At 52.7% G+C, this 23,623-nt stretch overlaps 1 protein-coding gene across 5 annotated transcripts; it reads right to left on the bottom strand.

Annotated features, from left to right (window-relative positions):
* Positions 1 to 260: 260 nt before the first annotated feature.
* Lgals9 (galectin 9) lies at positions 261 to 15,993 on the bottom strand. Of its 5 annotated transcripts, XM_005327804.5 has the most exons (12): positions 15,852 to 15,993; positions 10,740 to 10,831; positions 8,244 to 8,445; positions 7,310 to 7,420; positions 6,127 to 6,213; positions 4,583 to 4,618; positions 3,978 to 4,028; positions 3,288 to 3,329; positions 2,709 to 2,797; positions 2,393 to 2,555; positions 710 to 856; positions 261 to 634 (listed from the first exon to the last, which is right to left on the bottom strand). In XM_005327804.5, exons 1-11 carry the CDS (start codon positions 15,888 to 15,890, stop codon positions 710 to 712), a joined length of 1,059 nt encoding a protein of 352 aa, XP_005327861.2. In that variant the 5' UTR covers positions 15,891 to 15,993; the 3' UTR covers positions 261 to 634. The 5 variants fall into 5 exon arrangements, with proteins under 5 accessions (XP_005327861.2, XP_013215199.2, XP_077898651.1 ...); XM_013359745.4 differs by having other exon boundaries at positions 261 to 856; XM_078042525.1 differs by lacking the exon at positions 3,978 to 4,028.
* Between the last annotated feature and the right edge of the window lie 7,630 nt (positions 15,994 to 23,623).

The raw sequence follows: 23,623 nt of genomic DNA, 5'->3' as shown, positions 1-23,623 counted from the left end.
TCTTCCATCTCAGAAGCATGGAGCTGTTTTCCAGGTTCACCCAGCTGCTGAGATCCAAAGACCCCTGTGGAAGAATTCCATGTCCTCCTGCTTTCCCCAGCTCTCTCCTGGGGTTTGCAAGGGACTCACTGTGAGTAGGTGTGGATGTCAGGATCCCCCTTCCCAAAGGGAGCCCACACTGTCTCTCCCACTCCCTGGGCAGGAACCTCCAGTTCCAGAGACTCCCAAGTGTCTCCAGACACATTTAATAAACCACGGTCTTCCCCAACAACCATTTTTATTCCTTCATTTTCCTTATTTTCCCCTGGGAAAGAGAGTTGGTGGAAGCCTTGGGGGATGGAATCAGGGTAGTTTCCTGGACGGGTGGGGGGCTGAGCTGGGTGCCAGGTGAGAAGGAAGGAGAGTAAGGGTCAGAGAAGGGGGGTGGGGCTGAGGAGGTCCCCTCCCTGCAGGGAGTGCATAGCTCTGGCTGGGAACTGGAGTTGACCTGGGACAGGAATGTGCCACATTCAACACAGGCCTGGACTGGGTGCTTGGGAGGCTCCAGAGACTCCGTGTCTGCTGAGGGGGGTGAACACAGCTTCACCAGTTCTGAACACCCTCTGCTTGCATGGTAGCATCCAGGAGGCTGGAGCTGAGACAGGGGAGTGGAGATGATGAGGAAACTCAGCACCACATCCCAGCCCTGTCCTCAGGCCAGGGAGCCCACCTATGTCTGCACGTGGGTCAGCTGGACATCACCCGCCACTTCCAGGTTATTGATGGCCGGCAGGTTCTTCATGCGGTGGAGGTATTCAAACAGGTGTTGACCGTCCACAGCCACCTTGAGGCAGTGACCTTCACACATGATCCATACCTGGACAGAGAGGCCCTGTCACTTCCATTTGGAAAATCAGCAGCCCTAAACGCAGGGCTTGAATCTCCTTCTTTCCCTCCCTCCTGCCTTGGCCAGTAACAAGCCCCACCCCTGCATGCTGGCTACACGGTAATATCTGCTCCTCAATAAATACCCATGCGCTCTCCTTCCCTGGTACTTTAGCATATGCCCTTCCTGAGCATGGAATGCTCTTCCCACCCTGCACACCTTTGCCTCTGCCTGTCACCCTCCAGGATCCAAACCTTCCTTGACTCACTCCCTGTCGAGCCACCTGCCTCCCCAGTCCACTCTCCAGTTGGGATGAGATGCTGCTATCTTGGGCTATCTGTGTCCTCAGGGCTCGGGGCCTGGACTCCTGCAGCAGCCTCCTAACATTCTTTACAGCCGGAGGCCTCTCCTCGAGGCAGGCAGGGAACAAACCTCAAAACCTCATCACCCATGGCGATGGCGAGCACAGCCCCCTTGCTCTGCGCTGGGCACTGCCCTCAGCATGCACAGATCTGGTCTCATTCCATTCTTAACAGTCCTCTGATCTCTAGTATTATTACTCCATGTTATAGATGAGGAAACTGAGACGCAGAGCATGTGTCACTTCCCCCAGGTCTCAGAGCTCACTAATCGAGGTTATTGTTCCCGGACTTGAAACACTCCAATGGCTTCTCATTGTATTAAAATCCAAGCCCCTTTCATGGCCCACAAAGGCCCACACCAGTCATTTTCAACCCCGATTGCAGATGTATCACCTAGGGAGTGTCTTAAAAATACAGAGGCCCAGGCTGATCGCCTCACTGGCCTGGGGTGGGGGCCCTGGCCTTGATTTGTCTTTCTAAGCTCTCTGAGTGAATCCACTGCAGAGTCAAGGTGGAGAAGGCCCACTCTGGGTGGTCAGGCCTCCAGCTAATCTGTACCTCTCTTGCCCTGGCTCTCCACCACAGCCCTTGCCCTTGAGGCTCCAGATGGACCCCATTTGCCTCTGCGCAAGACACAGGCAGCTCCCTCCAGCCCATGCTCAGTTTCCCTTTCTGCAAGGACCTGTCCCTTCTCTGCAGTGACCAGTTCATGACCGTTCCTTCTTCCTCCCCAATCTACACTGTGAACTCCGTGGGGGCAGGACCCTGTCTGATAGCTTGGTGGCTGCATCCACAGAAGTGGGCTACTTCCTACAAGGTGGCCCCCATAAAGGGGTCAGCAAGTGATGGCAGAGTGAAGATGGGAGCAAATGAATCAGGCCTCATTCTTGGGTTCCGTTTGGCACAGATCGGCCGTGTGACCTGTGTCCTGCGAGTTTGTTTTACTCATATGTGAAAAGCAGACACTGACACCTGCTATGTGTGGGGGGAGCAGTGATCATGGAAATAATAATAACCTGTTAACATTCTCTCTTCCTTGGGGTGCAATCCTCATCCCTCAGGCTTCAGCCCCCATGCTGTTCCAGGTACCCCCAGACTCCTCCACCTCTTCTCCCCTTGCCCCCTGTGAGCCCCTCCCTCTGAGCTCGAGGCCACAGCAACGTACCGAGAAGCTCCTGCCTCGAGTGAAGGGCATTTTTCCGGGCAGGCTTCGCTCCTCATACCCCCAAGAGCTGTTGATCTGGGTGTTGCGGACCACAGCATTCTCATCAAAACGGGGGTTCATGTGGAAGGCGACGTCACTCCCGGAGCGCAGGTTAATGTGGAACCTGGGGTGAGGGGCAACTCACATGGACCCTCTCTGTCCACTGAACTCTGGGACCCAGCCCTTCCCCACAATCCCCAACTTGTCGGGAGCTAGGGAGATGGCCAGAGTGACCGTGGGGGTCTTTATTCTGATAGCCCTGAAGGCCCTGTCTTACCTCTTAGCACTTGGCAGGACAGTGCCTGACACCATGATGGACTTGGACGGGTACAGCCCCCCTGGGATGCTGGTGAAGAAAGGCATCGGCTGTTGGGAGGGTGGGGACAAGTCAGCCAGCAGCAGCAGCCAGAGAGCCACACCTGCCCCTGAGAATCCTGTACCAACTTCCACACATGTGTCCCATCAGCCAAGTCTGGAACTGTGCCTTTGAGCAGGACGTCTTCCAGAAGGAGCCCTAGGACATCTTTACCTGGCTCAGTCAAGCCAAAGGATAACTTTCCAGCATTCCCCAAGGCAGTGGGGAATGTCATTTTAAATGTCACAGAAGGAACTTTGGCCAACACCAAAGGGTTCTCGGGGTGGAAAAAGGAAAATCCTAATTTGCTCACTGGAAGAGACCACGTCAGAGTTGAGGGCTCCTTTGGACAGTCTTCTAATTTATGTGGATGCTTTTAAAATCAGCTTGACAATGGACTGCCTTGAATTATGCAAGTCAGAGGACCATCCCCACTGGCCCTGCCCTCCCTCCCTGCCCCACACAAATGGAATCTCCTGCCTTCTCTGAGAACCTACTCACATAGGTTGGGTTGGGGAACACCGTAGGTGGCATTGCAGGATTCTGTTGAAGAGAGACCAGAAAATTCAATGTGGAAACACATGTGCAAACACACACACACACACACACACACACACACACTCTAGAGTACGCTCCAGTGGGAGACTGAGTTGTGAGGGCTCAGCCCTTGGATTCTGCCACATGCCTTCCATCAGCCCTCCTGCCTGAAACTTCCTGGTGTGTTCCTGGACCCATCATAGACACCTCCCTCTCATCACCTCCACAGAAGCCCCACTCAATCCAGGCCCAAACCTGATTTGCAATGGCAGGAGGAAGAGAAAGATCAAGACCGTGATCAGTAGTGACATTGCAGGGACTTGTCCTTGGGATCCAAGTCTAGGAACCTCACATCCAGGATTTGGGGCCACCATCCCTCCCTCTCTTGGTAGCAGAAGGAACCATTTCTCTGCTGGCCCCTAGCAGACCTGCTTATTTGAAGATTGTTCCAGAATCTCCACTGTCCCAAGGAGAGTTTTAGCTGGACATCTCCAGACTGGAGGTGGGGGGGGGGGGTCGGCCCCATCTGTTCCCATCCTCCTGGATAAACCACTTTAGGACTTGCTAAACCAGTGCTGGGACTCTAGGGAATTCTGTTGGTGCTCAAGAGGGAAGCCACGGGGCTAGGAGCTGAGAAGAAACTTTTAGACTTACAGGGAACATCTGTCCTGGGGTGCTGTGCACCGTGTGGATAACAGTTTGAGTCTGGAAGAAAGAAACCAAGTCTCAACCAGCTCCCAGCTCCCACTAGCGTGAATGCTACTAACTGCCACCAGTGGACACACACACAAACACACACACACAAACACACACACACACACACACGCGCGCACACACTATGAAGAGAATTAACCTTGAGCTGTAACCAAGGTTCAGAGAGGCTGGATAGAGTTGTTTCTAAGCTCACAGGAATGTGGGGGACCAAAGGTTAGAGCTCCAGAGAAGAGACACGTCTGCCCCAGCCCCACTTTCCTCTCTGGGAATTTCCGTCTGCACAGCTGTACTTTGCAAGCAAGAGAGGGGGAATGTGGGGCCTCTGCAGACAAGTGGCCATTCAGGTGGTTCCCTGTTGCATGGGGCCAACCAGCCACACCCCCAGGTCCCTCCACCACACCCAGAGGCCAGGCAGGTGGTCCGTGGGGCTGGCCTTAGCTGCCCACTTTCTTATGAGAGACACTGATGCCTGGCCATGGCTCCTTCCTTTAACCCACAGGAAGAAACAAAATGAAGAGGACCAGAAGAGAGAGAGGCTGACTTACCACGGGAGCCAGGTTGGGAGGCCAAAAGCCTGGAGGCTGAGAAGACAAGAAAACTCAAAATGATGGCTGGTTCAGGTGGAGGAGGCATGGCTACCTACCTCCAGGGGGGCTTCTTGTGGTCAGAAATGACCACCCCCAAGTCTCAGGGCTGGGGAGGAGGATGTGCCCTTGGCTGCCCCAGATGGGTCCCACACAGGCCATATTGCTTCCCTGAATCCCCAGAGGCAACCGCCCGATGCCCTATTCCACCCATCAGGTGAAAACCAGTGTTCACCGGAGGCCCCATTGTGAGCCGAGCACTGGGCTTCTCATTTTCCAGGAAGGGAGACATCTTTAGCTTCTACTTCACTGGCGGGGCCTGGAGGCTCAGCAAGGCAAAGCAGCTTACCCAGGCTGGCCCAGGAAGCAAGTGAGAAAATTCAAAATGGCACCCAATCTGTCTGACTGGATCCACCATCCCCTATATCCTCCCCAGGCCAGGGCCAAATCTGGAGGGCTCTGCAAAAGGTTTCCAGGAGCTGGACCAGTCCTGGGATTGGTGTGATGGGAGGCAATTAGTGTGACGTCCATGTCATCATGGGCCATGCTGAGCCTGGGTAGTCCGAGCGCTCTCCCCACCCCCACTGCTCTGGTAGCCAGGGGAAGGGCTGCCTTCCTGTCCCTGATCCTGCCCCTCCCAGAAGGCCACTCTGGCCCTGGCTTGCTTCCTCCTGTACTTGGCTGTGGGAACCAGAGCCCGTATTCATTTCTTGGGTCCCTGCTTTGTGCCAGACTCTGTGCAAGGTGTCGGTGTCCAAATAATGGTGCCACAGTGCCAGTGCTCCAGGGGCTTGTGGGCATAGGGAGGGGGGCAGCAGAGTGACAGGGACAGACACATAAGCATGGTTATAATAGGACATGGTGACTGCATGGCACAGATATGGACAAAGTTCATGGGGACACAGAGGGGAGCGTCTGGCAGCCTTCCTGACGGGAAAAACTCCCTGGAGGAGTGATATCTAAGCAGAGCATCACTGTGCGGTGAGAGGCTTGCCCGGGGTGAGATGGGCACATGGTGGCTTCAGCTCTGGGGACAGCATGGGCAAAAGCATGGTGGCCTGAGAGGCCTCGAGGGAACAGCAGAGGCTGCATGCTCTTTATGAGTGGGCCGGGCTGGAAGGCAGGAAGGTGGGCGGAGGCGAATCTGGGGACATTCTGTTGTGCTCCTCTGGGGACCTGGGGCTTCCTTCAGAAGGGCCGAGGCTTGGACCAGGACGGGTGTGCTCATGGGAAGGGATTGCCCAGTGGGGTGTGAGGCGCTGGACCACGGCTGTCACAGTGAGGAGTCACCATGGTCTGGGTCATGGCAGAGGCTTTGGAGAGGGAGAGACAAGAGTATCAAGAAGGGGATAGGGACCCAGGACACTGCCCAGGTCCCCAGCTCTGGGCGCCTGGTGGAAGCAGACGGGGGAATCCCCTAGCGGCTATGACAGGCTGGAGCGGCCTGTGGGCCCTCTGTCCTTCCTGCTGTCTGCTCAGCCTCCCGGCCTCCATCTTTAACTCACTTTTGGTTTGCGCCCCCTGTGTTTCGATGGGAAACAGGCAGGCTGGGAGAAGTGCATGGTGGGAAAAGCCGGCCGGACTGGAGACCTCTGTTAAAACAAAAGGCACCACCGGTTGACTCGGAGCATCCATGGAGCCAAGGAAGAGAAGAAAGAGGTCGGGCAGGAGCAGCGGCCAGGCAGACACAGGACCCAGAGGCCAGCTCAGGACCAGGTGGCTCCAGGGCGAGGAAGGGGCTGCTGGGTGAGTCGTGGCAGGTGGGCACTCTCCCTCCCTCTCCCTCTCTCTGTCTTTCCCCTGCCAGGGAGGGAGGGGACGTGGGGGATGAAGCTCTGAGGGAAAGGGGCTCGTGGTTACTGCGGACCTACTGTGGGTCCAGAACACCCCAACCTTCCCCTTCTTCACATGATGTCTCCTCAGCTTTTAGATATTTTAAAACAGGGAGGGTCAAACCGACGACAAAGTGGGCCGTGGAGTCGGACCCTGACTTACACAGCGTCACGGGACCACACAACCCAGTGGCAATGACTATGTCCATTCTACAGATGAGGAACCACCAACCCAGTGGCCGTAACTATGTCCTTTCAAGGCGGGGAGAGGCGACATTGGTCCCCCCACAGATGGAGAGAATGGCAACAGCTGGGGATTTGAACGGGATTCTGCCTGGTTCCCAACCTTGGGCTCTTTCTGGAACCACCTGGTCTGCGAACCAAGGTGGAAACAGAGAGTGACAGTCAGAGGAGAGGCCGAGGGGTCTGGGAGACCAAGGCAGGAGCTTCAGACAGAGACAGCAACACAAGGATGGCAGAGTGACAGAGGAGGCGGGGAAGACCACCACCAAGATTGGTTAGTACCAGTGTGATTCTGCAACCTGCACAATCAGAAAAAATGAGAAATTATACCCCAACTGATTCAAATGTATGAATTGCCAAGATCATTGTAATGTCATGGGTAGCTAATAAAAAAAATAAAATAAAATAAAATGAAATAATAAATAAAATAAAATAAATCTCTTTTCTTCATAAGTTAAAAAAAAAAAAAAAGATTGGTTAGTTCCCAACCTATGTGTCCCCAAAGCCACGTGGAGAGGAGATTGGCTGGTAACTTTGGGCCACGGAGTCTAGACACAGCCAGCCTGGGCCCCTGGTCCCAGCCCTGGGACAGGGGCCTAGGGTTCAGTCTCACCTGGAAACCGATGTAGGACAGCTGCAAAGGGCCGGTGACAGAGATGGTGTCCACGCGATGGAAGGGCACGCGGTGTGCATACTGCACAAAGAAGTTCTTGTTCACCATCACCTGGCAAAGGAGACCGCGTTCCAGGAGAGGAGTCCCGGGCCAGGGCGGGAGCACGCCTGAGCTCCTGGAGCCCCGCTTCTGGAATCAAAGGCCTGAGCCTGGTTTTCACAACCAGCCCACCTCAGAGCGGGCATGGGGGACCCTCAGGGCTGCACCAGTGACAGGAACATGTGAGTCAAATGTCTCCAACCCCAAGCTCCCATTGGCTTTTTGTTCCTATAGTTTTCTGTTTATTACTGTATCTTCATTTTTCTGGTGACACTTCACCTGGGACAGCATCTAGGTATGCATAAAAATGCTCATGGAGAGCGGGGGGGAAGTGATCTAGGGTCACACACTAAGCAGGGAACCCCATGTCACACAGCACAGAAGAGGACAGTCTCATGCCACCTGGGTCCCCAAGCCCAGAGACACTGCTCTGGCTGCAAAGGTCATTTGCAGGGACTTACAAATCCATGTGGCTACTGGAACCTGGATAAAGTCTAGAACAAGGTCCCCCCCACACACACAAAAAAAGAGATGTTTCCAGAAGTGGAGGAATGGCTACAGCAGGGGAATGGGCTCATCTTGAACTTAAAGACGTAAGAGCTCAAAAATCATCACGGTGATGTATCTAGTCCCTATTTTCACAGTGAAAGAAGCAACAGGTGCACCTGCAGGGGCAGGTGATTGCACGCATGGAGACTAGCTAGCCACAGGTGACGATCTAGAAAGCCACAGTCCCATGGTCTGGGTAGTGGTGTCACTCTGGCCTGATCTCAATCAATGTATTTAAAGACTGTTCACCCAGCCCAGAGGGACAGGAAGAGGGCTTCCCGCTCACCTTGAACTCTGAGCTCTCCACCTGGAAGCAGAGCTCAAAGGGCTTCCCCTTCTGGAAGGGCATTTGCATCTTTCTCTCCTCGGGCCCCCAGCGTCCATTCTGCTTCGTGTTGCAAACCACATACCCTCCCTCTTCAAACCGAGGGTTGAAGTGGAGAGCAATGTTTTGATCGCTAAAGCCAGTCTGCAAGTTCACAGCAAACCTAGGCAGAGGGAAACCAAAGAGTCTTCCGTTGCATGGTTACTGCCAACATCAGAATGAAAGAGCCTGGCACCACGGGCTTCTTTGCATAGAACCTGCGCAGCTTACATGAATTTGTTGGCATCTATTTCCTGTTGTTATTGATCATCTAATTTGGACCTAATGTGTTTTCATGAAGTTATTGTATGTTGCCCTTCCAGCGTGATTTTCTAAAAACATGTAAGTAGGAAAATGGGTAAGGAAAGAGCTAGCATTAGCCACAAGAAGCCTGGATCTTGGAAACTAATTACAAATGGATGTCAAAGATGGTAACCATGAAGCATGTGACTTAGTGCCAAGTGAACGCTCGCAGGGGTCAGTGTTGGAAGCCAGCCCCCACCTGCCCAACTGGGAAAGAAAAGAACAAATTTGAAGATCGTTTGAAATCGGTGGCCATATACCTACAAAGACAATGTCGAAAAGGGAAAGTGTGGGATAAATACCAGCTCACCAGCATAAAAATGTCACTGTGCGGAGTTTTGTGAAGCCTGGTGCTCACTGCATGATGGTGTGTGTTGGAGTGGACGTGGTGACCCTGAAGTCAAGTGAGGTTGGCCTCAGATCCCTGACACTGCCCTCAGGTTGCCACACTCAGGACGAGATCCTGAGGGAGGTCATGTTCAGGAGCCCCCAATGCAAGTTCATCCCTCTCTTTGGGAAGGAAACCCCTCACCCTGGACACTTTCCCCTGGGACATGAGCCATTTCAAATCAAAGAACCTTCCAGGGCAGTTGGCTCCCAAAATGGGGGCTCGATAGATGTCTTCTCTGCTTTTCTCTGTTATATCTAGACCCTGAAACCAAGTTCAAGTCTCAAGTTCAAGATGGGGCATCTCCCTGCAGTCCAGCCTTCCCTGAGCTCTGTATGAACGCAGCTTCTGCCTGCTTCATTGGCCACTCTGTTCTCCCACACAGACTTCAGGCCAGGGCCTTGGCTTTCCCTCCTCTCTGTCCCTCACGGGGCCCAGCGCTGCACCTTGCCCCAGAGGCAGCCTTCTAACTTCCTATAGAGCCCACTCAATTTCTGTTGGAAAAGAGCATGTTCTAGAACATTCTGGCACCTTCTGGCCCGCTAAGCACGATGTACTCCTTCAAGCCAGGTTGCTCTATGACAGCAGGGCCCAGAACCCAGCCTGGATCCCTGTTGGCCCCGACTCTAGCAGTGCTAAGAAGAAGGAAGAACCCGAGTTACAAAATTAAAGCCATTTCTCTTTGGATGGAGAATGCGGATTTTGAAATATCTCTGGATGTATTTCTCCCTTGGCAGCCCTCCAGCTTCATTCCTGTGTTTTGAAAATTCCTGCTCCAGGGAAGGGCGAGAGCAACATTTCCCAAGGGAGCGTCACCAGAACTGGAGGGACAATGTCTTGTAGACAGGGTGGCGCAGTAGGAATTCCTTCTGGTGCGGGAGGGGGTCAGGCTGATGTGTGTGTGTGTGGGGGGGGGAATTCAGGGTAGGTCCTGGATTGCCCTATTGGAGGGCTTTGAGTAAATCTCCTGCAGGATTTCCCAGGGCTCCTGGACAAGTCCCATGTCCACTGTGGCCATGTCCACCCTAGTCATAGGGGATGGCAGTCGTGGAGGAAGTGAATCAAATTCAGATTGCCAATCCAAGGCACCAGAGGGTGTGAAGAGGATCCACAAGGTCCTAGTGCCCCATGTAAGGTGATGACAGGGCCTCTGGGATTGAGACAGACAGCTGAGCCCCGATGGGGCTTGCCCAGGCACTGTGGACAGTGGAAGACAGCAACTGTGTAGATCCCAACCAAACCTGTAAAACCACACACCTCAGTGCCACCCAGACAGTGTTGCTCAGCAGAGGTCAGCCAAGGCTGCATGGGGGTCAGAGACCCCCCCTCCAGCCTGAGAGGACATGGGAGCTCTTCCTTGTTTGCACACAGCCCCCGCTTCACTGAGGAGGGTGGGAAACAACTCTGATCAGCATCTTGGCTGACTTAGTATTTTCCAGAAAATGTTTTGAAAACCAAAGAGACAAAATGACTTTTGAATATGTCCACACATCTGCCAAAGAAGGGCTCCACAGTAGACGGAGCCAGAAGGGGACAGAGGAAAGTTCTGCTTTTGCAACTCTGGGCCCCTTTCCTCCTTGCTGAGTTCTCTGGGGACAGGGAGCCCTGCAGTCGATACCCGTGCTCAGTAGCGCTGGGAAGCATGGGCAGGGCCTAGCCCTTCACGCTCAGCACCCTGTGGCTGCTAAGGGAAGAGGCTGGAGACAACAGCAGCACCATCTGTATACCTGTTTTCAAAGGAGTGAAGAACGGTCCCCTGGATAGTGATCTGGAGTCCCTCCTGGAGACCTCCATGGATTGTCCCAGAAAAGGGGACCATCTGCAGGGAGAAGACATGGGATGTCAGTTGGTGGGCACGCGCCTGGGTGTGAGAGCACAGTGCTAGGGCCTGGGCATGTGGCTGTGAATGGGACAGGTGGAGTCCCAACCTCACAGATCTTAGGGTCCTGTGCAGAAGCAGATGCGACTCCGTTGATTGCAGACATTCTGAGCCCTAAAAAGAGGAGACCACCTGAGTCTGAGGGGACATGATGGGCAGCCAACCTTGACAGTCTGAGAGGAAGTGACTACCCAGGAATCCACCAGGAGGAGGGCCTTCCAGATGCAGAAGCGGCCGAGGGAAGCTTACTCAGCTCTCTTTGGCACAGTGTCCTCCTCAGTGACGTAGAGATAACCCCTGCCCTTGCTAAGGCAGCTTGGTGGATGACTGTGGAGAACATGGCGCATAGTAGGTGCCTCTCTGCTACCCTCCTCCTCTTCCTGCCTTGCCCTCTCTGGGCACAATCCCCACCCTGGTGACTTCCCAACTTTCCATGCACACTTCTGGATGGCTGTTGTCCACCCTCATTAGTGCACAGTTCTGTGTCCTGGGTGGTTTTCCTACTGTCTTCTCTACACCTCCTTTAGGTCAATTTCCTGTTAGAATTCAGTGTTTCCCAGAGCAGGGGCAGTGATGTGCACGAGCCAGATGGCCAGGTAGGACCAGTAGGGAGCAGTGGAGACTGAGGCCTGGGGACTTCACACCCTTACCAGCTCTAACCCATGAATTCCACCCAGGCTCAGTGTTAGCAGTTCCCAAATTAAAGAGTAACCCAGAAATTTAGATTTATTATTATCTTTTGAGTAAACATTTTCATTTCTGGGGAAAAAAAATATTCTCCAAAAAGGGTGCATCCGATCCTATATGGGGGAGATACCGGATGAAGTATTCGCAATGCAATGCTGTAGCTGAACTGGCTCCAGAGGAGTCCAAGGGTGGAAAGGGAAGTGGGCCAAGGTTGGGAGGAGGTGAGGCAGGGCCAAAGTCCATCAGCCCTGGGGCTGGGCAAGGGCGGGGTTCTCTGTGACCTGTTTTCTCTGGGGATTTCAAAAGCACCACTGCCAAGACCAGCCCACGCCTGTGTCCTGAAGACATATGACACTGTGGAACCTACAGAAGCCCATCCACACTCAGGGGCACCGCAGGGCCTGGACCTTAGGCAGAAGCTTCTGTCAGTAGACCTCTCTGGGAAGTATCTCTTGTTGCCACTTAGGATGGGTCTGAACTCACATTAAATCCTTGAGTGACCTTGAGAAATTCACACTTCTCTTGGCCTCCGAGTTCACCCCTGCCCATGTCCATGGTCTGGGGGAAGTAGAGTCACCCTGATAGAGATATGGACCAGCGTGGCATAAACTGACTTGAAGGGCATTGAGTTCAGAGTATTGGAAACCCCTCCCCTGTTTGTTGAAGCCCAACATTCTCATCAGAGCCTTTTATGCTATCAAAAGAGATAACGCTTTAAACACGCCAAAGCTGGGAAGCCTGCGCCCTTCACAGAAGTTTATTCACACTGAGGCACAAGAACAGAAAGCTATCAGGTGTGGTGGTGCAAGCCTGTAATCCCAGTGGCCCAGGAGGCTGAGGTGGGAGGATCTCAAGCTGGAGGCCAGCCTCAGCAATTTAGGGCGATCCTGTGTCCAAAGAGAGAACTCAGTGATAGAGTATTTTCCTAGCATGTGAGGCCCTGGATTAGATTCCCAGTACTAGGAAGGAAAGAAAAGAAAAAAAGAAAAAGGAACAGAAAGCAAGGTATGATGGCTCTGAAGTGCTCAGATCTTACAGAAACTCTGGAAGGAGGAAGAAGGGTACAGGTGATGGGGCAGGACAGAGAACCTTCATCTCTCAGGCAACAGTGTCTTAAAAAAAAAAAAAAAGTTTTCTGAGATTTCAAAATGTCTTAAATGATTGTCCCCAAATTGTGAAAAATAAGATTGTTCTGGGTGTCGCTAATTACAAGCAAAGTTTGTCTTTTCCTCATTATAACAGCAAAGGATGGGAGGCAGCCTAAAAATGCAAGGGGAAAAAGAGGTGAAGTGAGTGATACTGTTTCCAAATGAGGGACTCAATGTGTCCTTAGAGAGAAAAGGGAGGGAAGTCTCAACACGGATACGCAATGACGCCACTTGTGTAAAAAGTGGGTGGGGGGACTGTGAGCATGTGTAGGCTTATTACAGATAAAGTATCTCTAAAAGAATTCAGGAGGACCTGATAACGCTGGTGGACTGCAAGATATGGAGTACTGAGGAAGATACGGAGGGCAGAATGACCCCTCGCCTTCACCTTTGGAAAAGTCCAGAGTCCCTGGAACCCGTGATTATGTTACCTGAAGTGGCAAAAGGAACTCTGCAGGTGTGATTAAGTTAAGGATCTTAAGATGGGGAAAGTATTCTGGACAGAGTGTCCCTAAGTTGCAGAGTCTGGCTTCAAACTTGAGATCCTCCTGCCTCAGCTTCCCAAATCACGGGGGTTATGGCTTATTTAATGTAATTGAATTTTTTTTTTTTTTTGTGGTGCTGGGGATTGAACCCAGAGCCTTGCACATGTTAAGCAAGCATTCTACCACTGAACCCCATGCCTCCGGCTCCAAAACTGCAGGCTTTACAGATGGAAGCAGGAGCCGTGAGCACGCCACAGCATGCAGGCTGTCAGAGAACAGATGCTGTGAGGCCTCGCCAGGTGAGGCTCCTATGGAATTTGGGCCTGTATGTGAGGGAGAGCTCTGAGCAGGACCCACTTTTGATCCTGCTGAAGGGAGGATAGCATCTTGCACTGGGTTTATGGCTTCTGGCCTTGGCTCCTTCCCCAGCTCCCTGTGCCAGAAGTTGTGATATTGAGCAAGTCACTCTGTCTGTCTGGGCCCCAGTCCCTCCTCAGACTATAATACAGTGCTAATAATGTGGCCTGGCAGTGTTGGGGAGAGGGTGGCATGCGATGCCATGAGGAAAGGCCCTGTCTCAGGCTCAGCCTTGGTAATACAGCTGTTTGCATCAGGACAAATCCCTCCACTGGCTCAGATCTTGCTCTGAGCTCCTGCTTGTACCTGGAGGCTGAGATTTTCCCCTCCTCTGTCTGGAGGTCCAGAAAGCAGGGCTGGGTCCAAGAGACAAAGTGTGGACAGCCTCCTGCCGCCAGCCGGCTCAGCGTCACCAGAGGGCACCCCATCCTGGCACCAGCGGTACGGCTACCACTACGCCTGCCTGAGGCTACCCAGCAGCAGGAGGCAGTATGTGACTTTAGCCCAGGGCCCTGAGACCTCAGAAGCTCCCAGGTCCTGCTGGTAGCTGGCCTTTCAAGCCTGTGTTGTCCCCTTGTTAATGCCACTTTTAAGGATGAGGAAACCGAGGCACAGAAAGTCTCAGTAACTTGCCCAAAGCCGCACAGCTGGTCAATGTCAGAGCTGGGATTTGAACCCCAGAACTCATGCTTCCCCACACAGGCTGATGATGATAAAGCACAGGACACCCTTATTGCCGGCCTCACAGCCGGGCCTGTCCTGTCCGTGGCTCTGGCTTCCTTCCTGGCCCTGGAGAGGGCTGCCTAGAAGCAGCAGGGCCTCACAGTGGGAGCCTTTCCTCGCACCACAGTGGTCACTCGGCTCCTTCAGGAGTCAGCATTTGGAGGAAATGTGGCTCAGACTACCAGAGGTCAGCGGCCACCACGTGAGTGGGGAGGGCACACATCCTCTTTCTTGTCTGGACGTGCGCAGCCCAAGTCCTGTTTGAACTCTCCCTTGCCTGCAGGAGGATTTTCTTTCTCGTTTGATAGAAAACCAGAAAGTTTAGCTTCTACATCCACAGAAAATCTCAAAATCAGAATCACAAAATGTCAGCACTTATGTCATTTCCAGTCTGATGGGGAATCAGCGAGAGGGTATGAGATGCTGTGGGGACCCGTTGTGACCCCGCAGACCCCCCCCCCCACAGAGGTGCTGTTTGGCCCCTCCACACACGCCCCACCCCAGGAGCCCCACAGGGTGGCTGAGGGGTGATGGCAGCATTGGCAGCTGCTGGGGAGTTCAGGCCAGGCCTCAGGCCTCTGCTGCGGCAGGGTCAAGTGTGAGGTCCAGGCCACCAGGCTACCCCTGGCACCTGTTCAACCCCCTCAACCCTGACACCCAGGACACAACGACCATAGGCGCTCCTGCTTCCCCAGCATTGGTCTCTCCCTCCTCTGAGAGCAAACCAAGCCGCTGCTTTCTCTGCCACTTTGCGTCTGGAGACACTTGGCAAGTGCCTCAACCTCTTGGAGCCTCAGTTTTTCCACAAGTAAAGTGGGGATAATCAGCCTTACAAGGCTCCCCACGGACAGGGGAAAGGTGTGGGAGGCAGCCCCTTGTTGCCCACATGGACAGTCCCCACTCTGCCTCACCTCCAGGGCTGCCCTCTGCAGACATCCTGGACATGCCCTTACCTTGTGACCTCCGACTCAGTCCTCAGAGCACAGACCCCCTCGATGCCCCCTGACTCCTAATAACATGAAACACTCCTAAAGCACCTACAGTGTGCCAGGAAGTGCTCAAATATGCTCCCTCCCTCAGTGCTTACCCAGCCTTAGGATGGGGGCTGGGGGGTGATTCCCACTTCACAGATGGAGAAACTGAGGCCCAGAGATCACTCAGCTAGTGAGAGACCCATCCGGACAGACCCTCTCCAGAGTCAGTGCTTTAACTACTGCGTGTGATGGTGGCTTCTCTCCCAGAAGCCTGCTGGCATCCCCATTCCCCAAACCATCACCCTTCTAGAAGCTACTAGGCCTGTCTAGCTCAAGCACCTCAGATGGAGCAGGCACCCAGCGGGAGCTCAGAGTGTCTGTCTGTCAAATGCATGGACCATGGTGATTGTCACCCACTGGTCCCAAGAGGCACAGATGAGGCTGGCATGGAATAGGAGCTCTATTGGGATGTCCCCACCTAGCATTTCTGCCCCTTCCCCACTGACCCACTCACCACCCGGCTGTTTCCCAGGCTATGGCAGCCAGCCCAGCTGGGGACAGCCCTGTGACAGTCCCCAGTACTCACCGGGCTGAGGTAGGGAGGCTGGACACCACAGAAAGCCATTTCTCCACCACCTTGGTGGCCACTGCTGCCTTTCACGGCGGCTGGGCTGTCCTCTGCTCAGGCAGGACGATACAAGGAAATAGAAACTAAAGCAATCTGGCAGTTCTTCAACAGGGCGGAGCCAGAGCAGCGGGTCTGCAGAAGGAAGGTAGGCGAGGGGGCGGGAGTCTGGGGTGGTGTGACAGGGCTGGGGCCTTCTGACAACTGAGGAAGCACAGAGACCCCCCACCCTCCCTTCAAATCCTGATTCTTGGAATCATTCCAGAAAGACATCAGAGATATCACTCAGAGTAACAGGCACGAGTTTACTAGAAGGGATAGGAAAGGGAGAAAGGGGACACTCTCAAGGGAGAGGTTGGGTCCTCTCAGAGAGGAGAGGGACAGCATGCCCCTCCTGCCATTCAGTTTTCCTGGGGATCCTGGGGACGTTTTCAGAGAATCCCACCCAGGTCCACCTCTTGACTTTTTTTTTATTATTATTATTAGTTGTTCAAAACATTACAAAGCTCTTGACATATCATATTTCATCCATTTGACTCAAGTGGGTTATGAACTCCCATTTTTACCCCGTATACAGATTGCAGAATCACATTGGTTACACATCCACAGTTTTACATATTGCTATACTAGTGTCTGTTGTATTCTGCTGCCTTTCCTATCCTCTACTATCCCCCCTCCCCTCCCCTCCCCTCCTATCTTCTCTCTCTACCCCATCTACTGTAATTCATTTCTCTCTCTTGTTTTTTCCCCCCTTTCCCCTCACTTCCTCTTATACGTAATTTTGTATAACAGACTTTTGACTGACAGCAGGATGACCTCAGACCTCTGAGTCCCCACGGTGCCTGACAACTGCAGGTCACTTTGGCCCCTGCGGACTGGTTCTCATTGGAACCTGTTTTTACAGATTTTATGGTTAGGGGGAATCATCCTTATCTCCCTGAGTTCTGGGATCTGGTCTGTGTAAGGGTCACTAAAGTCTCTGCTTCGGGGAAACTGGTGCTCCTCATATCTGCATTCGGGGCCTGCTAGTCCTGCAGGCTGTTTGCTGAAAGAATGTCAGGAGCCCTGTGGCTTATTTTCCAGCCAGGGCGGCAGGAAAATGGCTTTGGAAAAGAGAAAGCACGCGGGGGCAGCCCAGTGGGCCCAGTTTAGAGAATGATTCCCTTAGTCTCCTGTTCCCATGGCTCACACGTCATCCCTCCCCATCACTGGGGACTTGGGGAGGAAAGGGGAGTTTCCAACCCTATGACCTCTCCCTCCTCTCTCCTCCAGGGCTCCAGCAGAGCCCAAGCCCATTTGGTTCATAGATTCCAAGTGACATGATGGAGAGTTTCTCCTTGACATTGTCCGGAAGCACGTGGCCATCTTCCCCAGCAAGATCCAGTTGCAGTATCCAGGGTAGCACAGGGGTAATGATGGGAAGGCCTGTTTCAACCCTCCACACACACAGACCAGCTGAGGCTCAGAGAGACTCAGGATAGGCCCAAAGACACACAGCCCACTGAACTACTTGAGAATTCTTAGGCTATCCAAAAAGTATCTCTTTAAATATGATTCCTTCTGTAAAAACATAATTATGCAGGAAGAAGAGTTTTGCAAGAAAAATACCATGATGGACATTTTTATTCTAGAATCCCAAGAGCTTCCAGTCTCCTCTATGAACTCGTCTTTCTTCTCTTCTTCCTCTCTTTTCTCTACTTTTTCCTGGGTTTTGGAATGAGGAGAGAAGTCAGTCCTGCGCACCATAGAACCTTCCAAGCGATGCCGAAGGGGGTGGACGGGGACATTTGAAACAAATGGCCTTTAATTGGCGTTAGCAACCAGGTGAGGGCAATAGAACAGAACACAGGAGGGGCAGTGGGGGAGGGGAGCCATCTCCATAAACTGACCCGAAGTCCCTCAGGTCCCCGCCACACGCCAGTGAGAAGAAGAAAACTTGGGACGAGCAGTTAAAGCACCCGCTGGAAACCATCTCCAAGGCACCAGCATTGAGAAGCACCCAATGGGAGGTGTCGGGTGAGGAGGGGGGCACCCTCATGAATGCATTAATGTGGATTATGAAGGGCTGTGGCCCCAACTCCATCCCTTGTCCCCACTCTTGCCATCTCCCATCCTCCCACCTTCCACCTTCTTTCAAGAGATGATATAGCCAAAGGCCCTCACCCAATGCCAGCGCCTTGTACTCCCCAGTCTCCAGAGCTCAGAGAAATAAATAGCCTCCACTGTTTATGAATCACCTGGTCTATGTGTTCTGTTATAGCGCCATGAAAGAGACCAAGACCCGGGTCCCACAGGCACAGAGTGGCAGAAGGTGCCTCAAGCCACATGTATGTTTGCACCTCTTTTCCTCCTCGAGTTCTACTGAGATGCATCAGGGTTTGCAAAGACTGACTTCTAGGAGAGGGTTGGTCCCATAGACGGAGGGCATATGTGTCCCCCAAACCTTCCACCCCACGTGCCCCTGGAGTGATCAGAATTTTGAATGGATTTAAGGAGACAGCCCAGTGGGAGCAGAAAGGAAGGGGAAAAGAGAACACACTAGGATCTTGTCACTTTTAGGCAATTGCCAATTGGTCATAATTTGGAACAACCACAACTGGAACTCTCACTTGGAGAGTGAAATCATTCAGCTCAGGAGAACTGCTTGGGTGTGACACAGTCAAACGTCTACTTCTTGGTCCCAGCTGTTCTACTCCTAAGTATATACCTAAGAGAATGGAGGACCTACGTGACTGGTGACGGTTCACAACGACTTCACCCATCTCAGCAGCAAACTGGATACAAGCCAAATGGTCCCCAACAGGAGAGAGGAGAGATGATGGTGGTGTCTGTCCAATGGAGTAACCCTCAAGCTACAAAAAGTAGGTGGAGGGGAACAACCCCTCAGGAGGGGCACAGATGAGCCCTCTGATGGCTGCCTACATTCCAGACCTTATCTGGGTGGTGGCCCCACAGGCATTTCCATTCTTAAAACCTCAGCAAACTAGGTAAACGATATCTCAAGAAAAGTCTGTTGATGCTGGTGATGAGAATCACCCATTTCTCAGAAGTGAAGACTGAACACCTGAGAAACACAGGGAGCTGAGTGTCCGAGGAAGTAGGGGTGTCCTGCCCCTCTATACTTCTTAGATTTTCTTTGTTCTCGTGCTCTGTCCTCCCCGCATCTTGCATATATGATTAGTGGCCAAAAGGTGGGCCAAAGGTGGAGTGATCCTGGGCAGGAAAGTGATCCTGGGGCCCAGGAGGCCTTCATTCATTAACAGCCCCTGGTGAGGAGGAACAATTCCCTGGAGAAGGGGGACGAGTCCTGAAAGTATTAGCCTTTCATTTTCCCTCCTGAACCAGCCCCCCATCTTTCTGAGTCAATCATTCATGACCTACACCGATGGCCTTGTCCCCCGGCTTCACCCTTAGAAGAAAAAAAAAAAATCTCCCAGAGCCTAAGAGAGGCCCAGAAAACAAATACCTTTGCAAAACCTTGTGCTTTGCAGGTGAGTCACAGTAACTGACCTCACTGGTGAGTCCAGTCCCCAAGGAGGGCCCCAGGGCGCTGCTCCAGGCAGCCTGGGGAGGGTCCACGGTCAAACCCACATGCCAGGGTGTTCTTGGACTACTCAAGGCATCAGGGAGATGCCTTCCAGGCACTGTGCCAGGCCAGAGGATTCTGACCCAGGCAGCTCCCCAGACTGCTGAGCCGCAGTGCACTCCTGGTCGCTCTGAGCTAGGTGAGAGTCAGCCCTGAGGGACGCTCCTTCTCAGAGCTTGCATCCAGGTCTTTGCCTGCAGCCCTGGCTTCTCAGCACTAGGGACCGACAGGTCTTTTCAAACTGCAAATCGGACGTCTCACACCTACTAGGATGGCTACAACTTAAACAGACAACAGCAAACAGAACTATTGGTGAGGGTGTGGAGAAACAGGAAGCTCCTGAACTGTGGGTGGGAATGTAAGAGGGTACAGCTGCTGTGGAAGACAGGAGGATGGTTCTTAGGAAAAAACTCCCAGCAACTTGGGAGGCTGAGGCAGGCTGATGGCAATTTCAAGGCCCGCCTCAGTAACTTAGGGAGGGCCTTCAGCAATTTAATGAGATGCTGTCTTTCAATAAATAATGAAAAGGGCTGGGGATGTGACTCAGTCCTTTGTTAAGATCTCCGGGTTCAAAACCCAGTACCAAATTTTAAAAAAATAAATAAATCAAGATGGGGTGTTATGCCCGAGTTCGGGATCCCCAAAACACCACCAGAGACCAAGATCCATGTAAGCAGCAAAGAGGCATTTATTGCGAGCTAGCTCCGTCCTCCACGCACACAGCAACTGGTGACGCTGAGAGGCCCCGAGCCCAGGGTTTGCAGCAGTTTTATACACTCTTTGGGGAAGGCAGGGACTTCACATACATCATAGCATCTCTTAGCAAGTCATCACACCCCTCGGGAAAACCATAAAACAACTCTTAACATTGATTAGCACAGTCACTGGCAGGAACAAGTTGGGTAGGGGTGATTGGTTAGTACCAGAGGGGGATTCGTTTGAACTGATTGGTTTAAGGCACAAGGGAGTACGTGTTGAACTACATGGTTTCCCAACAGGTTATCAACCACCATAAACTACTGGGGGGTCATCTGGCATCCCAGGTATTTCTGTCTCATGCTGATTGGTGGCTGCTAGGGGATTGCTATGGATCCTCACCTAGCCTGATTGAGTCAGGGACACCTGGTGCAGCAGATCTCTCCTATTATTTGTAGATAAACAACTCAGCAGGGTGGGTCTGTGCCTAGGAGTGCTCTGTGGGTTTTTCCAAAGACAAGGGTCACGCCCTCTTCCTTGGACAGGCTTTGCTCTGTGGCAGAGGCTGGTTTCTCAAAAATGGAGTCACATCAGTTTCTCAATGGTAAATTTCGTTAGGTGTATTTTACTAAATTACACTTTTAAAAATGTGAGTCAGATGGTCTCAGACTGAGAATCTACCACTGCCGGGTCCCGGTCAGGCTTGTCCACCTTGGATCTTATCTGGGCACTTTCTGTCAGCCCAAATCTTAAGTGTACCATGCAATTAAATTATGCATGTGTCTCTGTACATGTAAGAGATCAAAATAGCTGACCCCTGTAGTGACCCAGAGGGCCCCTTAGGTCCCCTCCTGGTCAATGCTCCCTGGTCTTATGCTCTCCGACAGGGAAGGCACCTGGTGCAGAACAGAATTCATTGAGTGAGATCCTGCCTGCTGCCTCTCTCCTGCCTTTCTTGTGTAAGCAGACAAACCTCAGGTGTCCCTGTCCCTTATGACTTAGATAAGATTGTCCCAAACTACACTTCACATCTTGAGAACGCCCAAGGATGTCCCCTAGATGTGGCCTTGTTCCGGGCTTTGACTCTTGCACCTGTTTACATTGAATTAAATTCTTCTGTTCAGCCAATCCCCCTCCTGGGCTGCTGCCCGCCTGCCCCTGCCATGCTCCTAGCCACTCTGTGTAGGGCTCCCCATTCTTCTGGAGGAGAGATCCCAAGCTATGTATGCCATCACCCAGCCCCGGGGTCAGTCCTGAAGCATATTGGCCAAGACCAGGCTCTGGGTTCCATCCTGAGCACTGCAAAAGCAAACAAAGACCTGTACTCTTAAGATCTGTGCTTTCCAATTCAACTGTAAAATACACCTTAGCCATTTTTTAAAAAATGGCTTAGAGAGGCTCAAACATATTTCAAAATTTTTAAAAAGGCCCTGGTGTGTGTGAGCAGAGAGTGAAGGCAGAGACACCATCTATCACCAACTACAGACTATGCCATACGAAGTCCCTGGGACTGGGTGCCATGTGGCCCCAGCCTGTAATCCCAGCTACTCAAGAGGCTGAGGCAGGAGGATCAAAGTTGGAGGTCACCTCAGCATCTTAGCAGTACCCTGTCTAAAAATCAAAGTTTTTTTTTTTTTTTTTAAAGTTGGGATGTATCACAGCGGCAGAGTGCACCTGGGTTCAATCCCTGTACCACCAATAAAAAAAAAAAAAAGAATTCCTCAAATCCTCCCGCAGCCTGGATGGACCCCCTTCCAGCATCCAGACGGTCACCTCCCCCTGGGACTTCATTGAAGAGTGTGGACATGCACTGCAGAGAACCTCCTCCAGCTTCAGGCTCTTCCCACTGCCTCTCAGAAGAACAGAATTCACTGGGTTTCCACTCCGCAGCCCTGAGGCTCCCTTCTCCTCATTTCCTCTTGGCAAGGCCCACACAGGGTCACTTACGGGGAAATTAAAAGTCCAAACCAGGCTTTCTGGGAGTGACTCTGGGTCACCCAGAGAAGTCAACTCCAGGTAGCCTATTTTTCCTGCACCTTGACAGCTGTGAGTCACTCTGTCCCACCCCCAGAATCAGAGACCCAACTGAGAATGGGAGGGAGGAGGAGGAGGGAGGACCCTTGGCCCTGAGGGAAAAGGAGGCAGGACCCCTTACGAGGCAGGGGGAGGGCAGGGTCCAGGGCTGCCGGCTGTCCCCGCTGGCCTCCTCGCCCTTCCCACTCCACCCTTCCCCCTCCCTGCAGCCTAACTTCCATCAGCAAGGCCCGGCAGATCAACAGGTCTTGGCCAGGAGGGCAGAGACTGATGTCCTCAGAGCTCGGGGCCCCTCCTGCGGGCATCAGCTATTTTCCGGGAACAGGGAGGGATGGATATGAGCAGATCAGACCCCAGCTGGGCACCAAGTCTCCAGTGAGCCCTCCTGCAAATCTGCCAGCTGGGAATCGGGAAGACCCTCTAGCCTGGCAGGACTCAAAGAGGAACAAGCTAAGAATCGCCCATGACATGGTGCTCTGCGGACAGGGCTGGGAATCTGCATTTTTAACCAACATCCCATAGAGACCCAGGTTTGGGGGCCCCAAAGATGACAAATTTGGGGTGCATCTTAAAGAAAAAGAGTCTTACTTTACAAAAGTAGATGTCCACGGGGACATGTGGCTGGGGACTCTCTTGGGGCCCACACTAGTGGGAGTCCCTGCACCCACTCCCAGGCCTTCCTGCCACAGTGGCCCACGTTATACTTCATGTTCCTTTCTCTTCCTCTCCCTACTCCTCCCTTTCTTCCCCATTTTAGGCAGATTTATCTGTCCCTGAGTGCACCCCGCCCCCCCCCCCATAGGAACAAGGAATCCAGACTCTGGGGAGGGCAGCAGATCTCAGAAATGACTGTCTCCCAAGTGATCAAGCGAATCACAGCTCCAGCAGAGAACACGTGGAAGGTAGCCTTTGAGTCACCTCTTTAAAATCCCCCTGTTCCTGCAGATGGGCAGAATCCCAGCCTTTGGGACAGGAGTCCCCTGTGCTTCTCCTTTGCTAGTAAATCCATAAAGCTTCTTTTTCCTTTTTCTCAAAACCGTGTCCTCATTATTGGAGTGGCATAGGGACAAGGACTTAGCTTTCAGCAACATCCCCATGAGTCCTCCTTAGAGCCCAGGGGGATTCTAATGCAAGAGGAAAGCGAAACTCCGTTGAGGAAACAGCTACTGTGCTGTGGCCACTGGCTGGGCGCACCCTTGGGGGCCAGGCTCTGAGCTCTGCTCTGAGGACTGGAGATCAGGTTGATGTTCTTGCCCTCCAGAGGGCTGTGAGCCATTAGGGTTGGAGGTTATGCAAATTAGGTTCTATTATGCAAAGTGGGGAAGAGGGGGTTGTGGCGGCTGGGTGAACACTGGAAAGCTAATTCACACTCCAAGCCTCTCTTTCCCCATCTGTGAAATGGAGCTAATGACAGGCC

The sequence above is a fragment of the Ictidomys tridecemlineatus genome, chromosome 3 (genome assembly GCF_052094955.1).
Source record: "Ictidomys tridecemlineatus isolate mIctTri1 chromosome 3, mIctTri1.hap1, whole genome shotgun sequence".
Taxonomy (NCBI): Eukaryota; Metazoa; Chordata; class Mammalia; order Rodentia; family Sciuridae; genus Ictidomys; species Ictidomys tridecemlineatus.
The sequence above is the reverse complement of the archived record's forward strand: the minus strand, read 5'-3'. Positions and strand labels throughout refer to the sequence as shown.

What these genes read in the sequence shown, in the direction of transcription:
- Lgals9 (XM_013359745.4), bottom strand. Translation starts at nt 15,890, where the DNA reads ATGGCTTTCTGTGGTGTCCAGCCTCCCTACCTCAGCCCG. An exon ending in TGTCCTACATCGGTTTCCAG is followed by an intron (nt 6,214 to 7,309) that starts GTGAGACTGAAC and finishes TTGTTTTAACAG; the next exon opens with AGGTCTCCAGTCCGGCCGGC. An exon ending in ACAGGGGGCGCAAACCAAAA is followed by an intron (nt 4,619 to 6,126) that starts GTGAGTTAAAGA and finishes TTGTCTTCTCAG; the next exon opens with CCTCCAGGCTTTTGGCCTCC.